The 19,862-nt window shown below is 39.8% G+C and overlaps 1 protein-coding gene across 1 annotated transcript; it reads right to left on the minus strand.

The window, feature by feature from the left end:
- Window positions 1-415: 415 nt before the first annotated feature.
- On the minus strand, window positions 416-19,533 carry abcc10 (ATP-binding cassette, sub-family C (CFTR/MRP), member 10; the record flags this gene model as incomplete). Its single annotated transcript, XM_080029807.1, has 23 exons — window positions 416-874; window positions 1,464-1,576; window positions 2,621-2,718; window positions 3,732-3,877; window positions 4,466-4,719; window positions 7,004-7,164; window positions 7,646-7,815; window positions 8,246-8,589; window positions 9,286-9,478; window positions 10,189-10,327; window positions 10,662-10,853; window positions 11,184-11,261; window positions 11,789-11,978; window positions 12,544-12,642; window positions 13,108-13,279; window positions 13,663-13,742; window positions 14,192-14,352; window positions 14,695-14,851; window positions 15,347-15,574; window positions 16,054-16,335; window positions 16,923-17,125; window positions 17,717-18,615; window positions 19,358-19,533. 23 exons carry the CDS (start codon window positions 19,531-19,533, stop codon window positions 739-741), a joined length of 4,671 nt encoding a protein of 1,556 aa, XP_079885933.1. The 3' UTR covers window positions 416-738.
- Window positions 19,534-19,862: the final 329 nt, after the last annotated feature.

A 19,862-nucleotide genomic window follows, 5' to 3' on the forward strand; every position in this document is an offset into this window, starting at 1 on the left:
AATGAAATGAATAAGACCTGTGTCATTAAAAATAGTATGTTAAGAAAAAGCTGTGCTGTAGCCTTATACTCTGACCAATTTGAAAGATTTCAGTGGATATGGTCTTTCAGCTTTGTAAAGGAAATTAATTATAACAAATTGGTTAATAAAAAATCTCAGAAAGACATATCGTTGATTTACTAATATGCAGTCCCAAGTGTGTTGCTTAATAGTGAAAAATGTCTACAAATCAAATAGGCAGAGACATTCAAATTTAAAGAGTGTATTTTTTATTCAAAAGGAATTCCAGCAGAATAACATTCATGCAGCTTTAGTGTTACAATGAACAATTGAAGAAACTATACTTCAGCACAAAATAAACAATAAAAAGATAGATCAACATATATTATCACTTTTCTATGAAAACAGAGCCAGGGAACGGGACATCAATTTGAGAAAAAAACTCGTAGTTTTTGACATTATTCTTGGAAATTCTCAGAGAAGAAAAACTTGTAAAAATAGTCATTTCTTAGTTGAGGAAAGTCGTCCATTTCAGGCATACTCCACGTCAGTATCCAACGTTTTTACAGCTTCTCTGCTCCCGAAATAGCAGATTTTTATCTTTATACAATATGTTTAAAATGTGTGAAGCAGAACGGTGCCGAAAAAAAAAAAAAAAATCTTGTCAAAAAAACGTTATTTTACAGTATATTATAAATATAAAAATAGATCTGCTCCAGAGTCAGTTTCTTAGCTGGGTCACTGTCCGTCCTGGTTGACCAGCCGGTGGAAGTGGGATTGTTCGTTTTGTAAGAGAGCGGCCGGAGTGTCGAACTCCACCACCTTCCCTCCATCCATCACCAGCACCCGGTCACTCTCCATGATGGTGTTGATCCTGCAGGACAAAAACACACAAAGAAATAAATATATAATACAGTATGTATTTCCAAATTTCATGTAAATGGTAAATGGACTTGACTTATATAGCGCTTTTAAGCCGATTTTCTCAGCCCCAAAGCGCTTTACATTTCTTACCACATTCACCCATTCATACACACACACTCATACACCGATGGCAGTGGCATGAAAGATGAGCCAAGAGTTTAAACTAAAAGGTGAAGTCATAAAACTATGTAAACAAAGGGAGCCCACCATAACTAGCAACATGCCCATTTCAAGAGCCTTGGCAGTTTCTTTTAATATTTTTTTTTGGCATTTTTATGCTTTATTGATAGTGCAGAGAGACAGAGGTGAAATGGGGCAGAGAGGGGAGTGACATGCAGAGAACGACCGCGGGCTGGAATCGAACCCGGGTCCGCTGTTGGCCGAGGCCCATGGGGGGGGGGGCGCCCTACCAACTGAGCTAAGTGCGACCTTGGCTGTTTCTTAACACTGCACAGACAGGTAGCAGATCATGAGGAGATATTCACTGATTTTGACAAAAACAATTGCATACAAAACCAGATTAAAGCTTTTGTTTTTACCTGTGTGCAACAGTGAGGACGGTCGTGTTGTGAAACTTCTTGCTGATGATTTGTAGCAGCGCTTTCTCCGTCTCCTGGTCGATGCTCGCTGTGCCTTCATCGATACACATCACCTGTAGACGGGAAAACAATACTGTTAAAGACCTACTTCACCAGTGGGAATATGAAGGTGTATCGAACTCTGAGATCCTATGTAGTATAAATGTGAAAACATTTTTGAAATCGGTTCATCCTAGCCTGAGTAAAGGCAGAAAGAGTGTTTTATGGTCTCACTGTCTATAACCCTACATTTTACTAATGTGAGATCACTTCAGTAAAAATGTAGGGTTAGGATTAACAGGCTCACATAGTGTCCAAATTAGCATGTGCAGACTTGTAGTGCTATTCCTTGTGACTTTTTCTGAGGAACCATTATTTCTTTACTGTCTCATGTTGTCATTAAAATATATTTTTTTACGGACCCCCTAGAGACCGGGGGCCTTGAGCATTTGCTTATTTTTAATTTGTTAAGCATCCCCGTTAGTTATACCGTAGTAACAACTATTCTTCCCGGGGGTCCACACAAAAGATAATATATCTCTTGATGTTTAGGTTCAGCTCTGGCAACGTGCACACATATTGTCTAATGCCTTCCTCCGTGAGAAACCTCTGATTGTCCCGGTCTAACCACAGTCAAACAGGTCGCAGAGTCAGGTTCCACTAATGAGAACCAATCACACAATGTCACAGAAATAGAAAAAGGAGTGGCAGTGTGAGCGTTAGTGCTTGGTTAATATCATCTTTAAACCTTTTCTTTCCTACAGTCATATCAGAGATTAATTATGTTACTGCCAATGCACTGAATGTTGCCTAATGCTGTCTTTACACAAGTGAATAAACTGAAGAAATGTCATCGAAAAAACTAACCCATCTAGAAAACGGCGTTGTTATTTTTGGCATTCTTTTTGACAGGGGATCAGTTTTTTTTTTAAAGTTGCAACATCACATGAAAGCAAAACTAAGTGAGAGAGGATTAATAATTAAAATAAAATCTTTTTGAGAACATCCCGTGATTTGTTAGGAGAGGAGTGGTGAGCCGCACCCAGATGTGCACAGTGTAAACAGCTGATCTGTGTTTGGGAGTGACAGAGAGAGAACAACACACACACGGTTTTTACCTTTGCAGAAGTCAGCATAGCTCTGGCCAGACACAGCAGCTGCTTCTGCCCCGCGGAGAATTTCTTTCCTCTCTCTCCGGTCTTCGCATTCAGACCACCTGACACACACACACACACACACACACACACACACACACACACACATATATATATATATATATATAAAAAAATATATATACCCAGATTTTTCCCAGTTTTTATTGCAATAATACAGTTTAATTATGTGTACTCTGAAATAAATAAAAATCTATTGTTCTGGAAAAGAATGAAGAGACCACTCCAAATATTCAATGTCTCTGATTTTACTATTTATAGGTATACGTTTGAGTCAAATTAACATTTTGTGGAGCAAAATTCTGCTTCTATTGACTAGATGCAGGTTTGATAATAATTATTAAGCCGCAAATTAATCGCTTCATTTTCAATAACTTTAAAAGAATGGGGCTGTTCTAACACTTTAGAATACTCTCGTCTTTGTTGCCGCAAAGAAGTAGGCGGCAGAGACTAAAAGTACATTGTTTACCTATAATTCCCTTTCAGTTCATGTTGGGATAGGCACCAGCACCCTCAACACTGAACAAAAACTATAAAGAAGTCAACTAGACAGAGTGATGCAGGGTGGAGCGAACTAAAAGACTGTGACTCAGGTGGTTTTACTCAAAACAGACACACCTGCGTTCAAAAAAGCTCTTCAGCTCATCCCTAATTCACCCTGTCACCTCATGAATGACTTCTGCTTTCAGGGAACCCCCAGGAATCTACTAGTTAAATACAAGACTTCTTAATGCCACATTAAGGGCCATTCTGGAAAAAATAGGAGGGGTATAATGGAAACCTGTACGCATTTTAAGGTACTTTTAATAAAAAAAAATAACATTAAACTCATATTCATATAGAAATAGCTTTATAAAGTGTGTCTATATTCTTCATAAAAAGAGCTTGACTTGACCCCTCTCCATGGCCTGGCCTGGAAAACATGCTTATGACTTTATATATTTAAATCCTACGAAAGCCCAATAAAAACAAGTAAGGATATTCAAAACTTTAAAGGCCTTATTTTGAGAATATTAAATCCAGTGCTTCTGTAAAGCCTTGTGCCTCCGTCTCTCACCCATCTTATGGACCACAGAGCCGAGGTGACACTGTTCCAGGACGTCCAGCAGCTTGAAGTCTGTGTGGTTACCGCTCTGGTCCAGATTGTCCCTGATCGTAGAGCTCCACAGGAAAGGGTCCTGAGTAATGATTCCCAACCTGGACCTGCAGAGGGCGCCAGAACAACACACATAACAGTGTCAACTTGGAATTGATACTGACTGCTTTGATTGATTCGATGGATTGATAAGCACTACACCATGAGCCGCTAGATGTTGTTTTCTGTTGTAGTGGACTGAAGATGCATGCGATGCTAAACAAATTTTCCAAGTGATTTTTTTTTTATCTTATCTTTATTTTGTGTTTGTATTATTTGATCATTGAAATGGACTGAAACTTAACAGAAATATCAAGAAAACTACCAAGATAGACATAGAAAATCTTGGAAAAAAATTGCAAATCTTTGGTTCCAGCACAGGAAAAGCGCCAGTGGGTTGATGAAGAACAATTACTAAAATCAGAATGTGTATCACTTGAGATGTGTTTTTTATTATTTTTTAATCCCGATAAATTTTTTTTTTTTTTTTTTTTTTTACAGGGAGTTTTTTCTCAGCCGAGCTAAGGGTCTAAGGGCAGGGTGTCATACTGTATGGAATGTAAAGCCCACTGAGGCAAATGTCTATTTCTGATATTGGGCTATACAAATAAAACTGATTCCCAGACTTTTCTTACTGATCCATGTTCACCACCCACCTGAGCTGCCACAGGCCGACCTCACAGATGTCCAGTCCGTCCAGGAGTATCTGTCCCTGGGTCGGTTCCCTCGTCCTGAACAGAACCTGGAACAGACTGGACTTCCCGGAGCCGGTTCTCCCCACGATGCCAACCTTCTCCCCGGGCCGCACCACCAGGTTCACCCTGTCCAGGGCGTTAGGGCCGCCGGCACTGTACCGCAAAACCACATCGCGAAACTCCAACAAACCCTGGTCGGGCCAACTGGGGGGCAGCTGGGGACAAAAGAGAGAGAAAGCAGTGAAAAAAAGAGAAGGAGCTTGGTGATTTACCAACAATAAACAGATTATCATACACAGGTGCATCTCACAAAAAGATATCATAGACATTTCTTTTTTAAATATAAATTAATTCAAAAAGTTAAACTTTTATATTCTATGTACATTTCACAAATCAGCCTCAGGAGCTGTAATCCATAATCATCTCAAATTAAACAGAACATTAAAAAAATTAATTTAAATATTTAACTTTAAGTGAAACGTATCTAGAATATGTGCATCCAAAGTGCAAATTTGCACAAAAGTTTAAACCTGAACAGTATCACAGGAATTAGAATAAAAATCATGGATATTCAATTGTAGGCTATTAAGGACAACATACTGCAGTTCCACCACTAGACTAAAGAGACTCACAATATGTTTAAGTTTCATTATATTTGTTGTGTTTTAACCTTTATATAGGTTTTGTTTCTACCATAGATTACTACAATGTACAATCACATTGTGCTTTACAAAACAAACAAAAAGCCGTCGTTGGCAACCTTTTTCTTTTTAAATGGCCGCCTTGGGCGCCATATTGAAAATGTACGATGCCTCGTGCCTCTCTTGTTGTTTGTTGCGATTTGTGTAAAGGTGCGCCCACACCAAACGCTTTACGCGCGCCATAGGCGGAGAAAATTGGTTTAGCCGCGTACATGCTTGAGTTCTGCACTTTTATTTACCATCTATGGTTCTGCACAGCTACATACCGGAATATCGAGTAGCGCAGCCTCTCTTCTCCCCGCGTCCTCTGCCTCGGCCTCCTGCAAGTCTTTCATCAGAAGAAATTCGGCCACCGTGTATGCTCGCATTTTTGAGAATTCTGACATAAAACGATATTCCTTTGAATCTTGATAATTTTTCCAGAAGTACTTTTCGTACTTTGTTACAAATTCGTCCATGGTTATTCGCTTCAATCGCTTTTTTAACTAGTAAACACACGTGTTGTTGACCTACAGAGACGGTGATTAGCGAGGCCTATGTTTATCTTTTGTCAGCGAACTGATGGGTGGGGCGTCGAGCGGTCTCTATTTACAGGTAAACTACCGTCTACGGGAGCGATCAAAAAGGACGAGTGCGCACCGGTCCGCTACCGTAATATCACGAATAGACGCGCATCAAAAACGGTAGCACGATCAGAACACTGCAGTAGGCTACATAAGTATCAAAACATGATGTAGTTTACCAGAAAATATGGTCAATAACATCATTACATATCAGCTTCATCCTTAAACAGAACTTAAATACCGAACTTAAATAATTAAATAAAAATCACCGCAAAACGAAAGTCAGTGGGGTTGTGATAAGCTTTGGGGTCAACTTTAAACAAATAAACAAAAACATTTATTTTGAAAATATTTCAAATAGGTTTAATATTTTGAAGAAGGCCTACCATTTCCCTTTGAAACAAGAACCTTTTTTTCGTTTTTTTGTTATTTAACTAATAATAATTACTGATAATTGCATATTTCTCTTTTTATAATATTATTTACTGGCAATGTTTTATTTATATCATTTGACTTGCTTGAATATGTTTTCTACGTTAATGTTTATTGTTAGGCACTATCTACCACAGAAAATTTCTGTGAACATACCTGGCAATAAACCTTTTAAAAAAAAATTTAAAGATAATTTTTTGGCGTTTTTCACTTAATTAGACAGATTTTGTAGAGACAAAGTTGAAATGGGACAAAGAGGGGATGACATGGAGAGAACAACCACGCGTTGGACTCAAACCGGGTCGGTTGCGACTGAGGACTGAGCCTCTATTGGGGGGGACGCTCTAACCACTACACCACGAGCGCCCCCGCAATAAAACTTTTCTGATTTTGAATTCTGATGTTGTGAAATAATCAAATGGTAAATGGACTTGACTTACAGTATATAGCGCTTTTTAGCCGATTTTCTCAGCCCCAAAGCGCTTTATATTTCTAACCACATTCACCCATTCACACACACACTCATACACCGATGGCAGTAGTGTGAGGTGTTCAGAGACATTCAATTTAGTAACACAAAGTTTAGTGATGTATTTTAATGTGTTCTATGTGTGTGTGTGTATGTATGTTGGATGTGAGTGGACCATCTGAGTCCTTAATAAAGATTATTATATGAGAAACCAAAGACACTTAACCTAAGACACTTAAACATGCAGTATCTGAGTTGCTAGCCTTAAAATACCATTCAACACTAATGGTTATGAAGAGTTGATCAGCATCAGTTTGTTAGCAGTAGGTCTGACCTGTGTGTTGTGTTCTTGGGGCTCGATGGGCAGAGCGGTGGAGTATTCCTCAGTGCGCTCCACACTCACCAGCTGCATCTCCGTCTGTGTGAAGCTGAAGATGAGTCCAGACAGCTGCACGGTGATGGACAGGGCGTAGGACAGGGACAGGCCAACCAGACCTGAGCCATCAAATAACAGACAGACAGACAGACAGACAGACAGACAGACAGACAGACAGACAGACAGACAGACAGACAGACAGACAGACAGACAGACACACACACACACACACACAGACACAGACACAGACAGACACAGACACACACACACGATGGAGCTCAGCATTTCACAGCCAACAAACTTTTAAGGTGGATTCAGGGATTCTGGAGAACGCTTGCTGTCAAAATCACTTTGTCAAAATCAGTGAATATCTCCTCACGATCCGCTACCTGTCCGTACTGTATGTGCGCTCAATGAAAAATCCATCATTAATACACAGCCTAGGCTCTGTACACTTGGTCTGTAAACAAAGGAATTAGACCCAGCCACTGTAGCTTGCAACATGCCCATTTCAGCACACACACACAGTACGGACAGGTAAGCAAATTAAGTTCTTCCTAGCATATAAATAAAGTTAATTGAATTGAACTTTGGCCTCACCTGGATCCACAGAGTTATAGCGGTGTTGGATGACAGCGATAACGCCCAGGCCCGTCACCACGGCGACACCAATCAGCTGCAGGCGAATGTCCAGCCACTGCATCGCCGCGTTGCTAAGGAACAGGCAGCGCTGGTTCTGCTCCAAACGCCTAGCGCTCTCCTCCTTAAACCTGTTAGGCAAGGCAAGGCAAGTTTATTTATATAGCACAATTCAGACACAAGGCCATTCAAAGTGCTTTACAGGGGGCAAGATTAAAATACATCAAGTATAGAATACACATTAGAAAAGCGAATGAGAAATAAAACATTTTAAATAAAATAAATAAAACATTTAAATTAAATTTAAATTGCAGGTTAAAAGGGAAACAGAAAATTCTTCAGATTTGATTTAAAAAGAGCTGAGAGTTGCAGCAGACCTCAAGTTCTCTGGGAGTTTGTTCCAGATGTTTGGTGCATAAAAACTGAAAGCTGCTTCTGTGGATTTTTTTTCAGCGCACACACAATAGGAATAGGTAGAGGAGATATTAACAAGCATTCTCTAGAATCCCTGACTACACTTTTAAGGTCTCCAAAAAAAGGTGTATTGTCCTTGCGTCTGACCTGGCGGAGCTTGCACTGGCCCGGATGGTTCCCAGTCCCGTCAGAGTCTCGGAGAAGTGTGAGTAGACGGGCGACAGCGTGAGGCTACACAGGCGCTTCAGCTCCCGGGACGTGTGTCTGTAGAAGCGCTGTGTGCGGTAGTACAGCAGAGCCAGGGGAAGGAGGGGCACTAGGACCCAGGGGAGGCCGTAGCTTATCACCACCAGCATGCCCAGCAGACCAAAGACATTGGCGAGCAGAATGTTTAGTATGAACGGAAGGCTGTCGTCAACACTGGTCAGGTCTGAAGAGAAGCGGTTTAGGATGCGGCCGATAGGGGTGGTGTCAAAGAAAGACACTTTAGCCTAGAAGAGGATGGAGACAGGCAGTTAAGATCTATGTTAATGGGTGGTAAAGATGAGAAAAAGGCTTTAATATACTTAGAGGAACTTTTAAATGTTCGTGAAGTAAAATTTTCCCCTGATTATCATAAATAACATGTAACAGCAAATGAGACAATCAGTGAAAAGAATGCTATTTTCTTTTCTTTAAGATAATTTTTCAGCATTTTTTTAATGTTTTATTTGACATACAGAGAGACATAGATGAAATGGGGTAGAGAGGAAGGTGACATGCAGAGAACGACCCGGGCTAGATTCGAACCCGGGTCTGCTTCAAGGAGGACTACCTTTGCTTGAGTTTGAATCTGTTTAATCATCTTGTGAATAAGTTGTATTAATATTTTACACTTAAATGTGTTTCGTCAAAAAAAACATTAACGTTGTTGTTATGTTACTCTCTGTGTTTCCCTAGACATATTAAAAGAAACTTCATAATAACATCAGTTATGATTTCTAATTTATTTTTTAATCCCGATAAAGGGATCTTTACTGGGAGTTTTTTCTCAGCCGAGCTAAGGGTCTAAGGGCAGAGGGTGTCATACTGTATGGAATGTGAAGCCCACTGAGGCAAATGTCTATTTGTGATATTGGGCTATACAAATAAGACTGATTTAATTTGATTTGAGTATTAACAAACAAATATGAGCTCATATGATGCACCTTTAGCACGCGGTCCAGGAGTCTGTTGTGGATGACAGTGGCGGCGCGTATCGCTCCGTAGGCGAATAGGAAAGCTCGGAATGCGGTGAAGACGGTGTTGCCCGCGGCGATGGAGCAGTACACCGTCAGGTAGAACTTGATGTCGGAGCTCAAGTTGCTTGAAGGGAACGTTTGCACCGAGGACAGAGGAGACCTGGGAGGGGAGATGGGAATGTTTTTATTATGATGTTAGACTGTAGAAAGACAGACATTTGTTTTTATAATAATCAAAACATAAGCGCTTTGGCTTTTGTAAGACATACATTTGGCATTTTAGTTTTTTTTAATGTTTATTTTTATTTGATAGTCTGGATTTTATTGCTTTGATTTGTGTGAAGTAAAAACTAAAAATTTAAAAAAATTAACAATCTAAAATGTTTTATATATTTTTTTTAAATGCTACTCAAATAAAAAATATGTATTTATATAAACAAAAAAATTAAATAAATAAGCTAATAACTATTTAAAGATTCTAAAATTACCCTGTAAGGTTTTTGTGAAATAAATCAGAATATCAAATCAGTTAAAGCTGGGGTGGAGGATTTGGGGAGAAAATGGCAGTGGGCATACCTCAACCACTCCACTTGTTCTCTTTGGTCCCTCCCCTATGGTCCCTCCCTGACACGCTCTACACCAACAAAGTCGTGCCAAAGTGAATGGACAGTCCCAACAGCCAATAAGAACAGAGAATTGGAGCCTCGCTCTGATTGGTCAGCTCATGTTAACTTTGACCAATCAGAAATCATATACCCCAGCTTTAATATTCGTTTTATTGTGGATATCTGGTTCTGGTTTGAGCTTCAACTGCACACAACCCTGATTTGTTTTCATTTAAATGAGCCTTGTGTAGTTTAGTTGACTCACATTAAGCCTCCGGGTGAGAACAGCAGCAGGTGAGCTGAGCTGAAGGCCTCGGAGCAAGAAGTGTTGTGAGGAGAGGAACCGTTGTTTCTCAGCTCTGAGACCCAGTGGGACAGCCACCAGTCGGACACGTTCCTAGAGGCTGAAGCGCAAGATAACAAGAAAACAAACACACAACAGCAGTTACATGTTAAAAAATGAACAGGAAACATGTTAATAGTTCATTCTTTGGGAATTTTTTGTTGTAACGTGACAAAATGTGGAAAAGTTCAAGGGGTATATATACTTTTGCAAGGCACTGTAGTTATTTGAGACAAACTGAGTGAGTCAGTCAGTCAGTCAGTCAGTGAATACATTATATAAACCTGACCTGACATATTCCTATTATGAGTAGAAAATCTTGCCATAACATTTCAGCTGCTGCAGTGTGAAAAAAAAAGCCTCATCATAGTAACCGATAGTAACACATATCTCACCTTGCATTAGGAGCAGAGACATCAGAATGGAAGCAGCCAGCACTCCGCCCATAGAGTTCCAGTACGTCCGGTAAACTCTCCAGGACAAACCCCCCACCTGCTTCTGCTCTGCCTCAAACATGTCCACCTCATCCTCCACACACACATCAGGGGCTGAACCAGGCTCTGTTTCCCCATGCTCCTCTACACCATCTAGTTGAAACATTTTAATTTTCATTTATTTTTTCATTTAACCTTTGTGACCCTCATTTGCAATGACGTCGAATCAAACAAATGCAAAGCAAAAACAACAATAGATACACAATATACATTGCAAATACATAAAATACACAACAACTGATAAAGAGAAACAAAGACAATTTAAACATTTAGACAGAGATGTAACCAAGAGTTAAGTCAAGTTAAGTTGCTTTATTTGTCAATTAACAAGGCTAGATTGAAATTTGTCTTTTCGCAAATCCCCTCTCACACCACACTCCATCTTTCTTTTACTCAGGTTATTATAACTCGAGGTGAACATACCTTTCTCCTTTATGTTCTTGTCATTTTTCTGTTTCTTCGGCACTGACTCGACCAGAGGAAGGATTTCAGCTGGAGTGCCTACAGGTGGATGAGAGACTTGTTTACCAAAAGAGTTATGCCTTCTTATCGCAGTCTCAATAACTTAATAATAATATGTAGAACTGCAAATTAGAAAAAAATCTGGACTGGTATATTTAAAACATTTCCAGAGCTGTAGCTCAAAACCAACATCTAAATAATTAAATAACGAAAGCAAAGAAAAATCTTATGAAAACAAAATTTCCTTAGCTTCTACCTGATTTCAGACTTCATTGTGTATTGTACAACTTTATTGATGTGGCGCTCACAACCCACAGTGCAAAAACAGACAGCAGCAATAGACGAACAATACGATACCTGTTTTTTTTAAAGATAATTTTTTGGCATTTTCAAGCTTTATTAGATAGTACAGAGTTGAAATGGGGAGACAGCGAGAGAGAGAGAGGGGGGGATGACCTGCAGTAAAGGTCCACGGGTCGGATTTGAACCCGTGACCACTGCAACGAAGGCCGGAGCCACTATGGTACGCGCACTATCCACTACGCCTCCGGACCGCCCCACCATACCTGTTCTGACGATGGTCCCGTTCTCCATTAGCACCACGGTGTCGGCTTTGCCCACAAACTCTACTCGGTGGGTGCACAGGATTCTGGTCTTTCCCCTCAGGAGCTCCATGATGCATTTCTTCATGAGGTGATCGGCAATGTCCGCATCAACCGCTGCCAACGGGTCGTCCAGCAGGTAGATGTCTTTGTCCTGAGGTGACAGAGAGTAGTGTCACATGATACACCTGGTTTCAATGCTACAGTATCTCACAAAAGTGATGTGTGTTGACTTATTTCGAGGGGACAGTAAATTTACACTGTTATACAAGCTGTACACTGACTACTTTACATTGTATCAAAGTGTAATTTCTTCAGTGTTTTCCCATGAAAAGATATAATTAAATATTTGAAGAAATGTGAGGGGTGTACTCACTTTTGTGAGATACTGTATATATGTGAATTATCAGGTATGTTTTAATGTACATATTACATTGATATCTGGCTAATGGTTGCTTACTTGATTCATTCATAAATAATAATAAATATCTAATAAAATGTAACAAAACATCTGTCTGATGGATCAGTACATGTGTATCAAAGTTACAACCCTTTTTTTTATCATTAACAAAATCAATGCAATCCATATTACAGTAATGAAAACCTGTTGATATTAAATTCTGTAGTGTTTTAACTTGTTTTTTCTGCAGACAAACAAATATTTGTTTCCATGTGTCTGTGTGCCTAAAGCAGACATCTGGATGGTGAAGAGGTCTGACCATATAAACTGCTCTGGCGAGGGCGAGTCGAGCCTTCTGTCCTCCGCTCAGCGTCACTCCGTTCTCTCCCACTTCTGTCCTGTCGCCGTTTGGCAAAATCTGAAGAAACATTTAACACCAACGTTGTTATAAATGTTACATTATCAAAACAACCTCTAAGTAAAGCTCACTGCTCTCTAAGACTTTACAGAAAGAGGAAGTCTTACTAGGTGCCCAAACTGATAGAATTTATATACAGTGCGATCAATGTGTTGTGTATTCAAGTGTTGATTAAAACAAAATTGAAAACAGGGTGGACAAAATAAATAACACAGGGTCACCAAAATTCCTCTAAAGCCCATGCACTTATCGTGGAGCGTTATAATGATTAACTTGGCATAAATATCAATAGCAGTATCGTTTGTCCAGGAGCTTACGGATATTTCTGTAAAAACCAGTCAGGAACCAATACAAATTTAGTACTGTTTCTCAATACCCATCCCTACAAATAAATGATCTTGAATCTTGAATTTTGAGATACTGTGGGTAGAAAAAGTCATAAACGGGTAAAGTAATCGCACGTACGTTGAGGTCGTCTGAGAGAGCGCAGGCCTCGATCACAGTCTGGTAGAATGCGGCATCGTAGTCTTTTCCAAACAAGATGTTTTCCCGGACAGATGCATGCTGGATCCACGGCTCCTGGGACGCCAGCCCGAAGCCGGCCTCTCTGCCCGCTACATACACCACTCCACTCAGCCTGCACAGACAGGGGGGGGGGGGGGCGGAGAGGATTAGTATAGGTTCAAGGTTATTTATTGTCATTTGTTTTTGTGAACTTGCAAGTCTTGCACACATAAAAATATGAATGTGTGTGAATGGTAACGTGGGAATGGGAACAGATCTCCCTTGAAAAAGAGTTTTCGGTCTCAATGGGATTTACCTGTATAAATAAAAGGTTAAAAAAAATGAAATACCGTTTCTCCCATCCGAACATTAGACGTATAGCGTAACATTCAAACGTTCTGGCATAAAACATTAAAAATCTTTCAAGTTTTTATGGGTTTTTTTTAGGCATGAGAATAAATCTATATATGTTAATGACGTGTCTCTCTCTATTTCTATATTTATGAGGTTGTTTACCTGCTGAGTTCTCCAGTGAGAGCAGCCAGTAAGGAACTCTTCCCACAGCCGACCTTCCCCACCACCACCACCAGAGAGCCCTGAACCAGACAGACATACAGACACACAGACACACACACACACACACACATTTTTAAAAAGGATGCATTTAAGGTTAAATTCACTCTTCTGCAATGGTTTAGCTATAATTCTGCAGAATTATTATTTTTGTTTTAATCTGAATGTATGAGAGTCAGTAAAGTAATTCATGTTCATATACAGCCCCGGAAAAAAATAAAAGACCAGTCTGGATTTTCTTAAATCTTTATCTCTACATTACTTAATGGAAATGCTCTAAATGAAAATATTTTTATTGTGAATTTGGTAGAAATGTTGTCAGTAGTTTATATTATAAAACCAAAATTTTCATTTTACTCAAACATATGCCTATAAACAGTAAAAGAAGAGACCCTGAACATTTGGAGTGGTCTCTTAGTTTTTTCCGGAGCTGTATATATCTCTATTATTTGATTGAACAGATGGTTTGTACCTTTATTACGTGCAGATTGAGACTGTGTAACAGCAGACTCCCTTTAGCAGCTTCGCGTTCCCCCTGTCTGTCCTGGTCAGGGCCGTTGGGACCGCCGGGGTCCTGCCATGAAAATGTCCCCTGGTTCAACAAGACCGATGTCTGGCTGTCCTCAGGAGACACTAGGACAGATGGGGTAAGATTTAGTATAAATGAAATATGTACTTTATCGTTATTATAACATTTAATAACTTTTCAACAACCAGAATTCTTACTGTTTTGTACATGATAAAGAGGATATGGGGATCAATTATACACTTCTAATCTTTTTAATTTAGTTTTTAGGTGAACATTACTTTATATTCCTTACAAAAACATTTCATGCACATATTTTGGTTGTTTTGTTCTATAAAGTATTAAAAGTTGTAAACGAAGCAGAAAATTCCTCATGTTGTACTCAAACTGTTTCATGTCTACGCCTTATTTTAAACAATCCTAAAACCCTCTCGTCCAAGCTGTCCTACCCAGGGCGTAGTAGGCCTGCAGGTCCTGGTTGGTCAGTTTGAAGAAGCGTTGGATTCGGTCCAGAGAAACTTTGGCCTCCAGGATTCCGTTCAGAACCCAGGGGAACGCGTTGAGGGGGACGATCAACATTCCCACCAGAGCTAACGTGGTGAAAACCTACAGGGGGAAAAAAGACTTCAATACTGAAAATGAACTAAAAGACATGCACTAATTGTAGGGATGGGTATCAAGAAGCAGTATTACAGTGGAGCCTTTACTGGAAAAAACCCTACCAAAATATGTTAAAGCTTTCATAAACTTTAAATACGTAAAACGACTGAGACAGCAAAAAACTGATGTTTTTATACAGTATGTACAATACAATATAACACACAATTCTTTTATGGTATAAGAAATCACGACTTAGCATTGAAGGGGAAAATGTATTAAAGAAGCTGCATATTAAAAACATTGTCTTTCATTGTTCCAGTGATGAAACAAATAATTATTTCTAGAGACACACAGCAAGATTTAAAACTACAAAAAAAAAAAAAAAAAACTCCGCCTAGAGCACTGACAAATAAAGTCCTGTGAAAAAATCTCATCCGATGCCCACAGTCAGAAAAGTAAAATTTCAAAGCTCTTAAAATAGTAAAAATCTCCCTCTCCCACCTTGGCGGCCGTCAGTTGATTTCCCAGCAGCACGTATGTGACGAAGGTGATGATGGAGATGACGACAGGCAGAGCGGCCCAGGTGTACACACACAATGCGTCCAGGTACTTCAGGTTCCTGAGGTGATACAGCTCCTGTTTACGGAAGCCGGCGACTTTCTGAGCAAAATGAGGCTCCCAGTTCAAGAACTTGATGACGCGAATACCGAAGAGGATCTCCGTCATTAACTGGGAAAGAAAAAGTCACAAACAAGAATTCTGGTTAGTTACCATAACCCTCGATACCATATTTACATGTTTTGAAATATTACTTAATTATAATTTTATAAAAAAAAAATATTATATTATAGAGGCTTTTTCTTTTTCACACCTACAAATTGTTTTCCCTCAAAATGTGTAGGTTTATATTAAAAGTAGATCTTGTGCCTAATTTACTATTAGAATGGCAAAGGGTAACAAAGGAAAATGTACGATAATCTTATTGGAAATTAACAGAATAAATGATAAAGACATAGTAAAATTATCAATTGTCAAAAATACGTGAAAAATTTAACTAGAAAAAACATGAATGCACTGAATGTCTTTTTGAATATAAATCATTTGTGACATAAGTATTTGTACATCATATTAGTCAAATCAAAATTAGCCGCCTAACTACTATTACTGTCCCTTCCAAAGAATTTATAGCAAACTAAACCCGTCCTCACCTTAACTCTGCTGTCCTTGTACCGGAGCATGTGTTGGTTGTTGCTGAGGATACGGGAGGCTAGGAACTTGTTGAAGGGCACCAGCAGCAGAGCCACGCCCAGCCCGCCCAGGAAAGACACCCCGACCTGCAGGTACAGCAGGTAGAGGGTGATGGCCAGGCGCAGCGGCAGGCTCCACAGCTCATGGAAACTGTTGAAGAAGTTCACCACGCGATCGCTGTCCGTGCTCATCAAGTTCACCACCTCGCCGAGAGAAAACCCCGCCAGGCTGCTGCCGCTCACCTGAGGAGATGAACAGAGCAATTTGTTATACAGTTTTTTAAGATAATTTTTTTGGCATTTTCAAGCTTTATTTGATAAAACAGAGATGAAATGGGGAGACAGAGAGAGGAAATATACCGAGCAATTTGTTGATATGATTTTTTGATACCCGGCTTTGGAAATTTGCTCATACCGATACTGATTCAGAGACCTTTTGTTTATTAATATTTGTATTATTATTGTTGTTGGTACAATGTGTAATGAACCACACAGTGACTCATATTAATGGAGCAGAATTTAAATGCATTCCAAAAGATACATGTATATAATTTATATATATATAGTTCTGTATTGAACTGTTTCCAAACAAAAGTTCAAAATGACTGTATGATAACAGAATTTCAAAGAGTGCAGAGGGAACTTGATAAACTCTTTCATGAGGTTTTCAGAGTAAATATTTGATATAAAATCCAGAAACAACAGCATCATTGATCCAAGAGAATGTGTTGAAAAGAGACCTGGATTAACCTGATCAGAATATAATATAATATAGTGTAGATAATATAGAATACAGATCGGTACGATATCGATAATGGAGCGATACTGACCTGCAGAGCTTTGCCGTAGATGGCTGAGACCAGAGCAGCGCGGGCCGACAGCGCTACCTTGGAAACCTGGAAGACAAAGATGTTTCCAAAGATGGCCGACAGGAGAGAGGAGGAGAAGAGGCCCACGGCGCACCACACGCCCGTACTGAGAGGAGCTGCCTCTGCCTCCATGAAGGTCACCAGGCTGTTGAGGAGCAAGGGGCCTGCACAATGGATGATTAAAGTCAGACGAAATGAATTAGCAAGTTACATATGAAAGATGGTTAAGGTAAAATGTGATTACAATGTCACAGTGGTGTACAAAAACTCAATAAAATAATAATTTAAAAAAAGAAAAAAGAAAGATGGTTAAGGATAGAGAGGGGAGAAACAATAAAAACAAACAAAGCCATAATAATACAGTTAAAAAGAAAACTATATTAAATGTGAACAATCAATGTTCAATTTGCAATACAAATCTAATTGTATTATTGTATGTTATTGTATGACTTGCATTTTCATGTAAAAACATATCTGTTCATTTTTTTCTAGAATAATTGCAATTGGTCTTTTAAATAGGGCTGCACAAACATCGAAACTGTATCGTTATTTCTATATCAGCATTTGAGGTGTATACCGTATCGCAAAGATTGCTTGAACTGCTATAAACTGCGATAAACCTATTCCATTTGCCATGAATTCATGTTGTAAATGTGTATGTTTGTGTTTGACCTTGTTCATGATCTTTTCTCTTTCTTCCTTTACAATATGTTGATTATTCTAGATTAATTAATACAAATCCAAGTAAATCAAACCTGCAAAGCTGAGCATGTTGACCACCACCTTCAGCCCTCCCAGGCCGTAGTAGCGACAGCCAAAGGCCTTGTGCAGCACCTTAAACAGTCCCACGTCCCCCTCCAGCTCCAACGGTTCCTCCTGGAAGGTTGAGCTCCAGGTGCTGCTATTCAGGAGGTTCCCACCAACCGGCCTGGGCCACTGATCATCGTCCCGCCGTGCGTTACCCCCCGCGGCCCCTCTACGGCACGCGTCCCAACACTGGTGGAAGTATCGACAAACCACACTAGTCCTTAGCTTCCTAGGGAGGTGGTAAACATCGGCGGGTTTCTCAAGCTCTCCTCTCTGTCCCCGTTTTAGCAGAGGGGTTAACCATAAATAGAACAGCCTTGAGAAGCAGCTACTCCCATCCTCTGACACCATCTCCCCCGTGTCTAACTGCGTGCTTTCTGGGATGAGTGGGGCTCCATCCACAGCGTTTATGTACAGAGTGTATCCAGCTTCACTTATACAAGGGAATGCAAATGCAAGGAGGTAAATAAGAATCGGGAGTGTCCGAGTTGACGCGAGCACAAAACGTGCAAATTTAAACGGATCTGCGAGGCTCAAACATTCCCCGTTGTCACAGTAAATCATCAAAGTGAAGACCAGGTTTGGGACGGATATGAGAACCAGCAGTAGCAGCAGTGGAGGTCCTCTGGTTCTCCTGTAGGCAGATTTCTGGAGCGATGTGAGGGCACCGAGGTGGACCAGCCAGGCCAGGAGGGCACAGCCGTCAGCCAGGACGTCCAGGAACATGTCGGCCCGTTGGAGGACACTCACCAGGACGAGGTCGGAGGTGAAGAGCAGCGCGGCCAGCAGAGCAGAGACCCACCGGAGGGTCCAGCCACACGGAGGGGACGTCTGAAAGGGCCCGCATCTACACAACACACAAAACATTATGGACAGGTTATAATAATAATAATATATTTAATTTATATAGCGCTTTTCTCGCACTCAAATCGCTTTACATAGGAGCACAACAGTAAACAAACAAAAGGAAAATGTAAAGTTGATGGGGCTTGGGTTGGTGAGTGATCTAGGGGAAGGCAGAGGAGAAGAGATGGGTCTTGAGGCGGGATGGGAAGATGGTGAGGGACCATATCTTATGGATATTAAGATAATACAAAGCTTTTTTGGGGATATTTTTTTATGAATTATTGATCCTGGAAGTCTGTCGCATCTACACAACACAAAACATTATCGCTGAAAATCTTTTGTGTTTTTTTTCCATTTAACCTTCATTTAACCAGGTTAGGGGTGCAGTCAGCGATTCTGAAATGTTTTTGTTGTCAAAATCATTATTTCGCAAAATCAGGGAATTTTTAATTCACTGATCCAAACATTTAATCTGTTAAAGAATTATTTTAAATTACATTGACGATATGTTTATTTAATTTCTTTGAATAAAAATTTGAACAAAACAAAAACCTGATTCATTCAACATTACAAAATAAATATCAATATGACGTCTACCTGTTTATACAAAATGTAGACTCAGGCAAACTGTTAATGATTATGGTATAACACTATTAATTAATTGTATTCCTTTCTAGTCCTAACTGTGTGTGAAGACCAAACTCTAACTTATATCAGAGTGTAATATTACAGCTGCGACGTACCTTGGCGTGCCCAGGTAGCAGGCACTGAATATGGCCATGGCTGCGTGAGGCAAAGCCCCGAGGACCAGCTGGTTGAAACACGGAGTGACGTGTCCATTCTGCCACACGGGGAACGGGTTCTGCTCGTCAGTTTGGCACAAACCTGCGACCAACTCCGCCGGCCAAAAGTCCCTCATCCCTCCTCCTATCTGACCAGCATCACGCTAGGAAATATCTGGAGAACAAAAACACAACATGGATTAGTAACATTTTCTCATATAAGGGATAAGTTTTATTTGATTTGATTTGATTGAAATTTATTTTGAACATGTAAAAGAAAACAGAAATTATCATACTGAAAATATTGATGTTGCACAAAATAGAAAGCTTAATTAGATATATGAATGACAAACCCTTGATAATTGTAACAGCATGTTCGAAAAAGAGTGGGAAGAAGTTATATATAAAGAGACCACTCCAAAAGATCAGTGTTTCAGGTTTGACTATTCATAGTTATAGTTATGTG

The sequence above is a fragment of the Ammodytes marinus genome (genome assembly GCF_949987685.1).
Source record: "Ammodytes marinus genome assembly, chromosome: 6".
Taxonomy (NCBI): Eukaryota; Metazoa; Chordata; class Actinopteri; order Uranoscopiformes; family Ammodytidae; genus Ammodytes; species Ammodytes marinus.